General features: G+C 36.8%; 1 protein-coding gene across 1 annotated transcript in view; it reads right to left on the bottom strand.

Annotated features, from left to right (window-relative positions):
• The window catches only part of NEB (nebulin), a 201993-nt gene that overhangs the window by 172056 nt on the left and 16635 nt on the right, over positions 1–13302 (bottom strand). The window contains exons 11-19 of the mRNA XM_011360291.2: positions 8347–8451; positions 7623–7730; positions 4987–5103; positions 3140–3244; positions 2949–3056; positions 2751–2855; positions 2233–2331; positions 1108–1212; positions 27–134 (exon numbers count right to left, since the gene is read on the bottom strand). Coding sequence (XP_011358593.1) covers positions 27–134; positions 1108–1212; positions 2233–2331; positions 2751–2855; positions 2949–3056; positions 3140–3244; positions 4987–5103; positions 7623–7730; positions 8347–8451 — 960 coding nt within the window. The remainder of the gene's footprint in view (positions 1–26; positions 135–1107; positions 1213–2232; positions 2332–2750; positions 2856–2948; positions 3057–3139; positions 3245–4986; positions 5104–7622; positions 7731–8346; positions 8452–13302) is intronic.

Raw genomic sequence — 13302 nt, 5'->3', positions numbered from 1 at the left:
TGCCCGGGTCCCCAGGCCATACTCACATCGCTAGTGTTCTTGCTGTTGGCTTTGGCTGCCAGCAGGGGAATGGCATCCACTTTAATGTCAAACTTCTTAGCCTTGCTCTTCTCCCAGTCGTACTTATAAATACTCTGGACAGGAAAATTTCAGCACAGGAATTGGCAAAAGTGATATGTATATTATCACACTTTAAAGACTAAAGGGTAACCTGATACTTTGTTGTTAATATAAAATAAATTGATTCTTTTCCTTGTGAACAAAATCAGGCATATTTTAGGTAATTCCCCTCAAGCCGAAACTTCTAATTCTCCAAGATTAAGCTTCTCTACTCTCCATTAGAGTATTTTATCAAATAAATTTATTTCTAGTTATCATACTAATACTCGATTCTGAATACTGAATATTTTATAGACTGGCACAAATATTTCATAGTCGACTTACTTTTATGATATAAATACATCAATTTCATTTTATCTGAAAGTCCTCTGCAGAGGTCACTTCATGAATCATTACCATACACATTGATGAAGGATAATTATTCTTATTTAAGAATTGTTGAAGAAATTGAAAAGCCCAAGTGTAATTTGACTTTTCTATAAAATTATGTTTGGGAATGAAAGAGAACAATGGATAACTGGCCTCATGCCTTTTGAATACTCTATATCTTCATTAGTGCAAGTACTCTTATATAGAGAGATAAGTATCATTTTGTGTGAAATAAGAGATATTATAGGCTTGAGGAATAAATGAAATAAAATTGAACCTGAAAAAATCAAATCCTGAAATAAAATTATAGCATAGTATAAATTAATATATGACTAAAAGGTTTAACATTAATTATGGTTTGCAATTAAATACACATGAGTGGTGACATTTTGAAGGCTGTTTAAAATATGTTAAGATAGTCTAATTGTATGAAGCTACTTATGAGATTGCTACACATATTTTATAAGATGAATTCGAAGTTACAGTGGCTTAGGAACGTGATACAAATGTTAACTATTCTTCCTATCTTTAATATTGAAATATTCGTTCAATAAAACAATCAAAAATAAAAGTACAAGCTGTTAATGTATCACATGGCATAGTGCATAAAGAACTTACATCACTCAGGTTGTAAGCATTGACTCTGTGCTGGATTAGAGCAGGGATATCCGGAGGTATATGACACTTAAACTTTTCACTTTCATGTTTTGCTTTGTAATTTAGCTGAGAGAGAGAGAGAGAGAGAGAGAGAGAGAATCAGTTAGTTCTGAAGAATTATTCTAAAAAAACATCTTGTGTAGTACATTTTATAAGATATAATGTAAATATGTTTTGTTAAATAATAACTGACAAAGTTGTTAAGATTAAAAGAGAAATTCAGAGCTGAGGTAGGCCATGTTGTATTAATGACAACTTGTGTTCCTAACATGTGATTGCTGTTATCACATCTGTTCCTGTGGTAGGACCCTAATGGAAGGAGGTAACTCATACATGGCCTCCTTCTTGCATATCACACAATCAGAACCTTATGGGTTTTGAGAGTGACAGCCCTTTCTTCCTTTTCATGTTAATTCTCACTGGAGAATATTTTCTAACAAATGTGCTTATGTCTGCTCGCATATATTATGGTTTGTTGATACTCTAATTAAAGCCTTCATTTCTGGTCATAAATCTACTGCAGTTACTTTATTTTTAGTTTGTTTGTTTTTTTAGTTCAACATAAGTTTAGAAATTTATTCTTAAAACTCATATGGTAAACCTTATCTTAAACACTCTATTTTCCAAAACTTATTTGAGAAAGAGAAATCCCATGTGTTGAATACTTGTTCTGGGACAGAGTCTGTACCTATCCCCTTTCACTTAACCTTCAAAGCAACCACAAATTTTGAAAGGGAAATATGAGATATAGAAAGTTTAAATAATTTGCCTAGACAGAGCTGTAATTTGAATCCAGTTTTATTTGACTCAAGAACTCATGTTCTTTCTAGTGCATTAAGCTACATGAGTTTCCCTTATAGAACCATTTTACTGTAATTATTATCCATCCAAGAAGATGTAGAGGATGCAAGGCAACTAAATAGGAAAATATTTTAGGTGAGTACACACATATACAAGTTAACTTGCTAAAATTTGTATAGCTTTTTTTTTTTGTAAGTGTGACAAATTGCGAGACGTTCTGTACAGAGTTATATATGCTACATTATCCCTCATAATCAAATTTCATGGATATTTAGAAGAACTTACATCACTCAGCTGTTTGGAATTAACTTGGGCTTGCACCAGAACAGGAGAGTCGGTTACTTGAGTAAATTTTGTCTTATCTGGATGGACTTTATAGGTGTGCTGTGGGGGAGAAAAGGAATCGGGTTTAGTGGTATCACCTGCCAAATCCACACTGGCCAATAGGACAATGGGCAGAACCCCACCCCTAAAAAGAAAACATAACTATAGTTAATAAAACACATTGTTTTTTCTAATTAGACTGCAGCATCTTTGAGAGATGTTCTTACATCTGTCTGTGTAAGAAACTTTCTCATGTCTTCAGATGACCAATAATTCTTCTTTGGGAAAATGAACTAGAATTAGCTCTTGAAATGCATGGATGATAATAGGGAAAAGTAGTAAACCTACTATAAAATAAATTTTCTTTCTTCCAATGTTTTTCTTGTATTTACTTGTAAAAGTGTCAAAAATTTAAACATATCTTGATCACTAGATGCTATGGAGGGCAGTAACGTTCGCAGTTCGTACTACCAACTTACATCTTTACACTGATTCAATTTCTTGATTGTTTCATATTCTTGTGTTATGGTTTGGGGGAAGAAGCATTTACCTCTGTCCTCTTCATATTCTGCTTTGTAGTTTTTCTATGAGGAAAAGTAATCAGACATAAGGATGCAACCAACAAATTTGTACCCTAAAAATACTTTAGAAAGCTAACCAATTGTCTTAGAACTTACATCACTGTTTTGAGCTGTGACTTTCATGCAGTGTGTATAATATGGATCCTCAAAGCTGCCTACATAATGTCCCAAAATGTTCTTTAAGTAGGAGTCTTTATATTTCGTCTGAAAGACAAAACATATTTCATTTAATTATTTGTGAAATGATGGATCTTTTCTTTAACAGGAGCGATCGTAGGATTGCTTACATCACTGCTAAATTTCTTCAGGACTGTGTCAAGTTGGAATTTGGGGGTCTCGCAGTAATTTATGCTCTTTGCCTTTGTCTTTTCATAGTTTTCCTTGTAAGATTTCTGTAAAGAAAAAAAAAATCAGCGAAAGTAGATTTCTGTCACTCCCACACTGATTATAACACTCATATTTTCCAAAACTAAATAAAAGAAGAAGAAGAAAGATATTGCCTGTCAACTGTCTTAAAAACTGGGGGTGTCAAGAATGATAAGCCTTTTCTATTAGCAATTATTGTAAAGCCTAGATTTTTAACATTCTTCAAAAAATTAAGAAACTAATATGGTGTTTCAGACTAGGTCCTTAGTTGCAGAGATTCTTGTGTATTTCTGAATTGCTGCCTTCTCCATCTCCCTCGTGCCTCTTCCTTCACTGATGGTGCCACAACAAACAGGAATATTTTAGGCAACAATGAATTTTTATTTTTTTTAAAAAACAAACCTTCATGAAAATTTTTAATAAATATTAAGAAATACATACTCTCTCTCCTACCAAGGAAAAATTCCTTATTGTACCTTAAAAATAAAGTATATATAAGAACTCAAATCATGAATCTACTAACTCTTCCTCCCTGATAGGGTTTATCTTTAGCTCTAACAATAAACAATTATTGAATTTTAAATGTACAACGGAGAAAGCAGATCATTGTTACTTTTTCATGTTGGGTTTTGAAATTGTAAATAGTGCTATTTGTTTTTAATATTTTCGTATTATTGTCTTCATCCACAAAGTGGATTTACACCTGGGCTTTGAGATGCTTGCCAAAGACGGCTTTCATTTAGGAAGCAGGAGACATGCTTGTATCGACTCCCCTGCAGAGCTATCTAGACACATCCGCTTACACTCTCTCACCTGCCACTTTACTCGCCCCCCTTCTCAATCACATGTGCTCATTTCTACAGTGCTGACTTAATCCAAAGGACAAAGAAAAGATAACTAACCCACATAGAAAGCCACATAAAATCTTCAAATATTGGGAAAGCTTAATACGACCTAACCATAAGGGAAAAACTCAACTGATCAACATATTCAGTCTTTTTATATAAACAGTCAAAGTGGTCTTGGGCTGTTAGTCTTTTCATGCCAGGCCCAGTTCTCACTTATCTATTTTAAATCTAATAATTAGTCAGGCTCTTAACAACTCTACAAGTAGAAATTCCTGTGAAGACTTAGGGAGCCATCTTCTAAGTCCTGCTGTCTGCAGATGATTCTTTACAAAAGATCTGAGGAGAAAATGGCAGAGGTGGGGAGAGAAGTTGTACAACACAGAACATTTTCCTTCTTCTCCTAGAAGTGGGCTTGAAGAATACAAGGACAGGGTGCTAACACTGTTTCACCTCTCTCTCTCTCTCTCTCTCTCTCTCTCTCCCTCTCTCTCTCTTCTCCCTCTCTCTCTCTCTCCCTGTCTCTCTCTCTCTGTCTCTCTGTCTCTCTGTCTCTCTCTTTTTCTGTCTCTCTCTCCCCGCCTCCTTTCAAAATCTCCTTCTGCCTCTGTTAAAATCAGAACGTATCTTCTATAATGTACACTAGCTATGGAGGCAAAGGTACCTGGAACCTATAAGCAAATGAGGATTTCCCTGCCCATTGAACTAAATCCACAATGCTCCCCCATCCCTGCAAACTGACACATATCATAATCAGAGGCATAAATGCCTTCCTGTGGTCAGACAGTTCCAGGGAAACTGCTACACCATTTAAAGTATTTGCTAAGTTATTTTTGCCTTTAGTAATAAAAGGAAAGAGATTTCATTTCTCTTGCAGCTAAGGTTAAAAAAAAAAAAAACGCTTTTGACAAGAATATACTTACATCACTTAGTCTATTTCCTGCCGCCATCAGCTGCTTGAGCAGTGGGTTCTCTGAAGCAGGAAGTACATTATAATCTGCTTTTCCTTTATTCTTTTCATAGTCTTCTTTGTATTTTACCTGTAGGAGTGAAATAAAGTGATAAAGTAACTCCAGGTTATTTTTGTTCTCATCTCTATTATGAATATTATGACAATCAATTTTCTCTTTAGGAAAATGGCAACTTGACATTTTATAAACAAAATACTCATAGTAACTCATAACAGTCGCAGGGAAAGTGCATATATTTCCAAGATACCTTTTCCCCATTCATTTACTCATTCAAAAATATCCATTATGATATTTTGGGGTATTTATTATGTGTCAGGCTTTGGGACACATGCAAGAAAGAATAACACTTGGTCCCTGCCCTCAGAGGTAGAGATAGATGGATACATAGATAATAGGAGAGAGAAAGATACACAAATACTGATAGCACATTATATCCTGGATACCTGCTGCTCCAGAACTCTCATTCAGCTCTTAACCTCCAGCTGCTGATCTGCCAATACATTTTTAAAAAAAAGGAACCTAAAAGCATCATGAATTTGCCCTTTTATGCCTCATCTGTGACTGTGTATGAACATACATGTATTTAATGCATATGCAGGAGGAGAAGGAAGGGGCTGGGAGATGGATAAATGGTCACAACTTCAACTTTTCTTTCTGCTCTTCTCACTTTTCACCTTTAATTGCAGGTATAGCAGATGCTTTACATGAGGGCTCAAAAGCCCAGTCAGGAGCATGTCCAAAGGGAGGAAAACAAGAAACCCATCTTAGTTCTTTCTGACTAGGATTCCCCAGGGCCAGCCATTTATTCAGCCAATATAACCATAGAATATAGACAAGTTCAAAGAATCCTAGATAATCTACCAACATTTAAGAACCTCAGAAAATAAATATGATTAACTTGATATTTAAAGGCAGGAGATACATAAGTGAAAAACAGATGCACCACCTCCTACAGACCACACAGAAGACTCGCTGGGGATACTGTACAGGAATGGAAGACATAAATAACCTCTCCATCTCATAGAATCATGTATTTCCTTGAAAAATGGAAAAAATTTTCTCCTGTTTGTAGATGAACTGTCAGGGCTTGTGGCAAGCCATCCCCTCTTCTTCGAGGCCAGATCCTCTCCCCTTCTACCTCTTCAAGGACATCGCTCCAGCCACTCTTCCCCCTCCAATATCATCACATTTTCCCTCAACACTGGTTTTTTTTTCCATTAGCATAAAAACATGGTGTTTTTTGTCTTTTGTCTTTAAAAAATTCTCTCTTCACCCACTTATTCATCAGCTACTATAGCATTTTCTTCTTTCTTTTTCAGGAAAATACTTTGAAAGAGTTGACTATACTGATACTCTTATATTTCTCTCTTCTCATTCGCTCACGAACCCTCTCTAAGCAGACTCAACCAAATTGTTCTTATTAAGTTCACCAAACACCATACATTGATAAATCCATTTCAGAAACATTTGACACAGTTAATCACTCCCTTCTCCTTTCGCTTGCTTCCCAAGAAATCACCCTCTCCTGACTTTGTTACTACCTCATCTCACCAGTATCTTCACATGGAAGCACTCCAGAGTCCACTCTTCAGAGCTTTCTGTCTGTACTAACTCCCTGGGTGGCATCCATTCTTATGACATTAAATATTATTTATATGCTGATAACTCCCAAATTTATACAGATATCACCCCTGAAACTTCAGACTTACATAATCAACTGCCCACTTGACATTTCCACTTGGGTGTCTAAAAGGCATCTCAAATATTACATGTCTGAAGCTGAGCTCATATCTCTCCTCCAGAAAAAAAAAAAAATTATCTACTCCTTCCACAGTCTTTCTTATCTTGATAAAGGAATACCCTATCCATCTAGTTGCTTAGACCAAAACTCTTCTCTCATATTCCATATCCAATCCATCAGCAAATCAGGTCAGTTCTACTTTCAAAGTACTTCTCATCACTTGCCCTGCTATCCCCCTGCTCTAAAACATCACTGTCTTGCATCTGGATACTGAAATAGCCTCCTCAGTGATGTGATCTTCCTGCTTTCACTCCTCCAGCAGATCCAAGGCCAGGATTAGAATCAAGTCTGATTGGCTTTGAAGTTTGTGCTCTTTCTAGTCCCCAGCCTGCTTTAGAATGCCAAGGAGTCTGACCATTTACCACAGTCACTCTATAGAGGATCTGAGCATATCCATAGATGCGTGTATCTTGTCTGTGACTAGAAGCTGGTAAAAATATAAGAAAAATAATGGTAGTGGTGAGTGTCTATATTCATATAAGGCTTCCAGTTGTCTTTTCTTGAGGGGTCTCAAGACCCCTCTTCTGTCTTCTGTTTGAGATTATAGCCTTTCTATTTCTGGGTATTGAAAGGTTATTCACTCTTTGAAATATTGAAGATGGTAATTGGGTGCTGTTAATGCTCATACATGGCAAACTTTTTAAAAATTTGGTAGCCCTATTATAATTCCGAAGTACTTTTTTCGTCTCCAAAGAACCCTCTTTTTTTTTTTTAATATACAAAAGCAAGAGTTACAAGAAATTCACCAAATGAGACCATCAAGATAAATGAGAGAATTTCCTCATACCTTGCTAGCTGCCACCCCAGCTTGTTTATTCACTTTGTACTCTGGTGTTTCAGTCTGCATGAAGTAGATCTGGTCTTTCAGATTCTCAAATTCTTCTTGGTATTTCCTCTGTAAGACATTAAACATACTGAAGAACTGCAGTGGGAACAAACTATGCAAAACTTTTACATGGGAGGACAGAGGCCATATAAAGAAGTTACCCAAAGCCATGCTCCTCTTGGCTTACACAGATTCAGTTACAATTACAGAATGTGGTGCCATCACAAAAATGATTCGCAACTTAACAGATTTGGAGCAATTATAATAGGCTGAAAAGACACCCCAAGAAGGAGCTCTTGAAGGCCAGGGAGAGAAAACTTAAGAAAAAAGGAAAAAAAGGCATGTTTTTCAGTGAGGAAAATCTGAGTAGAAACTAAACTGTTTCATAAATATACGGCTAAGAATAAATTTAAAAGGGCCCCTTTAACCTGTACTCACTTTGAAACCATGTTCCTATGAAAACTGAGGCAAGAGTAACGGATTCTGATCAAAACAATATTTCTCAAAAGGAAGGAAAAATTGTGAGATTTCTTTTTAATAGGAACTCTCTACAAGTCTTGCCCCTAAGAAGAGGTGCCAGGACTCAAATGTTCAAGTACCACTTCAGGTGCAGCAGGTGGCTAAAAGTCATAGAGGAAGGGTCCCCCTCTCAACTTAAGGATACCCAGCCATCCCTCTTACTTACTGTGCTAATGTTATTAGCATTCATCCTGGCAGTTGCAATTTCAAAGCAAGGTGTCTCACTCCATTTGCCTTTGACTTTATTTTCATAGTCTTGTTTGTATTTTTGCTAGGAGTAAAACAAAAGAAAATAAGACAAGCAAAATCCAGGATTTGATGAATAAGACTGCAATTTAAGTGGTAATGGTCAGCTTTCAAAATTATCTTGACTAGACTCTTCTTGGGTTCTTAATAGATGTCTTCAATTTACCCAACAGGAAAGTTAAGTGAAGGAGACAGAGGTAAGAATTCTGCCTCTTCTTACAGAATTTGGAGACTTAGTTCATTCAGAACTCACAAATGTGCCCTGATGTTTGAGAAAGGAGAGAGTCAGAAGCATTTTCCACTTGTAATTCATAGTTATAATAAAACCACTCAACCCCAGATGTCTATTCTAGATGAACTTAGCCATTAATTTCTGAGCTTTACCAAAACTCCTAGTTATTCAGAAAACAATACCGGAACAAAATTTGCCTTTTAGGAATAAGACCTCCCACTTTAGACTTAAAGAAATTTTAGTGAGAACTGGCAAGTGATTCAGAAATTAAACTGCTGTCCCATCTTACTCCTGAACACCATACCTCCTGAATCAGGCTGTAAGCTGGAGAGAAAAATTGTGTCTTCTTCATTTTTGTATCCTTAGAATCTAACACAAAATACAGTATACAGAACTTATCTCTTAAATGTTTGTTCAACACTAAATTGAGTCCATGATATGTGGTTTTGAACTACCTAGACGAGTGTTCTTGGAACAGAATTAACCTAGCCGACCACAAGCTTGGGCACATGAGTCAGAGCCAGAGCTGATTAGAATGATTTCTGCTCCTTGGCTCACAGAATGTGCTAGACATAATTCGTGTGTCTCAAGATATTTACATGCCTAAAGCCCCACTGCACTCGTCAAGGAAAACGAAAGTGGTTGTCTGGTATACCTTTACAGAACAAGTACCAAGGGTGGCTGACATGTAGAGTCAGTGAGTTTGAGTTAAAGGAAGCCAAGCCCTCTCTCAAATGCCCTATATCCTTTCTTCTCAAAAGGTTAATATGCTCATTAATAGCCAAGTGGTTTTCATAGCTATAAATTTTAGATCCCTGGACCTGAGTTCAGAAGCTCTGGATCCAAGACTTATCTCTGTCAGTTCGAAGGTGTGATTACACCTCTCTAAGCTTCAGTTTTCTTAACCATACATGTTGGCAATAATAATAATACTTACACAAAGGATTTGGGGAAGATTAAATAAAATCATACACTAAAGAGTGCTTTATTTAATCTTTACAGTGCTAAACAAATGTGAGGGACAATAATTGCACATAACAGAGAGTAAGAAATTCTGAAGAAAATTGTATGCATGCATTCACATGTATCTGTGTGTGTGTGTGTGTGTGTGTGTGTGTGTGTGTGTGTGTGTGTGTGTATTCTTCAATGGAAATTTTTGCTGTGATAAGATGTGCTTTATACTGCCCATTAATTTGCCTAACCTCCTCTTTTGTAGCTTTAAATAATTAAAGTCAATAAAACTGATTTTTAAATTTGCTAAGATAGCCTATAGAAGTATTTCTAATCTTTTTGGAGACTAGACCTCATCAAGAATCTGAGAAAATTATAAAATGCCCATAATATTTACAACTCCAGAAATTTTTGATGTACACACTGAAGTTGAGATTTCCTAATCTACATTTTTTTTTTGTAGAGAGACTGCTATTCTTCTGCTTACTGTCAAAGGAAGAAAACTGGAAAAGGGGGCAGGAAGTAATTGTGCTAGATGCATCCCCAAACTAAGATACAGAGATCTTTGTAATATAAAGTTGAGAAGCCAGCAGATATTCTTAATGAGGTCCAAAAGTGGGCTATTGTAGAGAAATAAGAATCACATATGTAGATTTCTTAAGCAAACCGAATAGGAAATTAATTCTCACAGTGAGAGACAGATATCTAAATTTTAAAAAGGTATAAAACAAGAGTGGAAGACCACCCAGCCCCCTTATGCAGAGATTTTCCCCCACCTCTTGCCCTTCATGAACCAAAGCTTGTTATTTCCTCCTACCCAGAGCCCAAACATGGCAGGGTGGGTGGAGGTGTGTCTCTCAATCTACTCTTGAGTACTCCCAAGTCTAGGAAGATTTTCACTACAAGGAAGGAGGCTAGAGCTTGCTAACTGCTGAGGAGTTATGGCCTTCTCCTTCATTTGGGGGTAGGAGAGAAGTTGACAGGATAAAGACCTGCAGCTAGATGAATGAAAAGGAGAGAGAGGCATGTGTCTACATAGGACTCCCACTTCTACCAGCCAAGGGGCCTTACTCTGCATGTGAGTGTTTGTGTGGCACACAGAGATGGGTTAGCCACAACAGGGGTCCAACATCCAACTTTCCCCCCAACCCCCACCCTAACCCTTCTCTCCAGCTCTGCGATGTTTAGAGTTTATCAATGTAAACCTGGAGGCAAGAATCAACTTAACTTTTTCTAGGATTTTGTGTTCATTCATTTAACAGAGGGAAGTATATTTGGTCAGTTACAAGCTCTGGGACATCTTCTGTGGGCAAGAGGGTAACCACATGTTGATAGGTGCAGTAAGATTGCTCTCCCAAACCATAGTTCCCCCTCCCCAGAAGTCAGCTGAGGGTGCTTTCCTTGGACTGTAAATTCAGCACTCTAATATCTTGCTTAACCACATTACTATCAGGAGTGTTATGAGTAGAGAGTAGAGCAGAGTTTTTCCCTTCAATTCTAGATCCTAGTTGGCTAACAACTGGAAATTACGATCTGAAATCTTATGTTTTCCTATTGTGAATCAGGAAGAGAGCAGAGAGACAGGCATAGAGGAACTAAAAGGACTTCCCAGTGTTGCGTTCAGAACCGCACTTGCGGCTGGTTGTAGCATGCATGGTTTTCCCCTCCTGGAACGTCTGCTCACATGAACAGCTCTGCCTGCCTGCCCATCTATGCTAGGGCTGCAAAGTAAGCTGAGCTAAAAGGAGGTTCTGGCATGTAGTTGATGGCTTTGGCCAAAGACAAGGGTGAGAGTATGGATTCTGACAGGTATAATAAGGAAATCTGGTAAACAGAATGCAACAACAATATAATCATTACAGTACTCATCATATTAACATATGAATTGAAGGCTGTAAGACAAAGGGATGGATCTGGGAGACATATTCAACAAAGAAATGGTAAGAATTTAAATGCATGAGAGTGAGTAGATAAAGGAGAGTTTATCCATTTTGGAGAGAAAGAAAATGATACTGAAGCATGGGTCAAAGCAGCTTGATGTGGGAAAGACTCCAAGAGAAAGGAAGTGAGTCCTACATCTAAGTCACTTCTGGTATCCCTCTACCTCTTTTATGGGATAGTTTGTCGTTGAATAGGCTGTGACCAATCACAAGCATTTATTTTCAATGTGGCTCTTTTGCAGGATACACAACAACCATTAAGAACTTGGAAATCTGGATAAGACCGGGATGAATAACTTATCATCATGGATGAATCTGGTGACCTCCATCCACAGCAATCTTCTCCTCGGCTCATACTGTTATTCCACAAAGGCAAACCCAGCCCTGGCAATGCTTTCAAAATACTCGATAATGTCACCGAACCCAACTGGAGTGGCACAGTCCAATAGATATATAATGCAAGCTACCACTATAATTTTAAATTTTCAAGTAACCATATTTTAAAATGTAAAAATGGAACAGGTGGGGAATTAATTTTAATAATATATTGTACTTAACTCAATAAATCCAAAAATAATATCATTTCAACATGTAATCTGTATAAAATAATTAATGAGCTATTTTACATTCTTTTTGTCATACATGTTCAAGATGTAGGGTATATTTCACACATGTAGGACTCTCAGTTCATACTATCAAATTTCAAGTGCTCAACAGACACCTGTGGCTAGTAGCTACTATGTTGAAGAGTGCAGCTCTAAACTAACTAACAAGCCTAATTTAGTGAAGAGACTGATTATAGAGGAGTTTAGAAGTGATTTTTAAAATCATTTTCTAGTACCCACACTGCATACTCAAATAAGATAAAAGAATGTTGTCTTAGTAAGATATCTTTTAAAATATGCTTTAAATAAAAATTTTGAAAAGATTTATTTTTCTTTCTAAATGACTATTCAAAATGACTCTTTCTTTTTCTTCCAAAAAGATAAATTATCCTTGCTCCCCAATCTTATTTACAATATCAACGTTTTCAGTAGGCCATCTCTTTATGGACAGTTCTAAAGTTAATTTTTACTTAGCCCTGGGCAAATTTCAGATTCATGATATTTCTATTAGTGAAATTTTACTGTACTCACTAGATCTTTTATCTAAATAGCCCTTGGTTATACAGTTAGGTAATCTGCAATATCGGACACTAAAAAACATAATCGAATAGACTTCATTATCCATAACTTTTCTTCCTTCTCCTTTACTGGAGATATCCTTTCAAAAAAAAAAAAAAAAACTTGAACAAGATAGAAATCTTGAGGTTCCATCAAAATTTAAGCAGAAGACCAAACTGAGACTCAACTCCACAGAGGGCTAAGAAAAGTATTTAAAAGCAGCAGTATCCCAGAAGAAAGTGGCCTGATTTGGACCAGTTTTTAAAAAGGAACTTAATATGGGTCTATTAATCAGTTGAACATCTGTTTCTCTGCATTCCTCAGAGCTATTTTGCCAGCCTAAATATAGGCAGACTAGGCTGTTTGCCAGGGCCTTAAAAGTTGCCAGGTGCCCTCTCTACGGCTGTTAGACTAAGCTTTGTTTGAGAGGCCACTCATGCATTCTTATCTTCTCCAAGTCTGACTGAGAGCATAAAACTATACAGGGGCTTCACATTGAATTAAGACAATCAGATCCTCTGTGGAAATGTGTGGATACTTGGTTCTCTGTTAGTATCACTTCCGTAAGTCAAATGTCAAAAGATAGTAGG

This window comes from Pteropus vampyrus, unplaced genomic scaffold, assembly GCF_000151845.1.
Source record: "Pteropus vampyrus isolate Shadow unplaced genomic scaffold, Pvam_2.0 Scaffold2, whole genome shotgun sequence".
Lineage (NCBI taxonomy): Eukaryota > Metazoa > Chordata > Mammalia > Chiroptera > Pteropodidae > Pteropus > Pteropus vampyrus.
The sequence above is the reverse complement of the archived record's forward strand: the minus strand, read 5'-3'. Positions and strand labels throughout refer to the sequence as shown.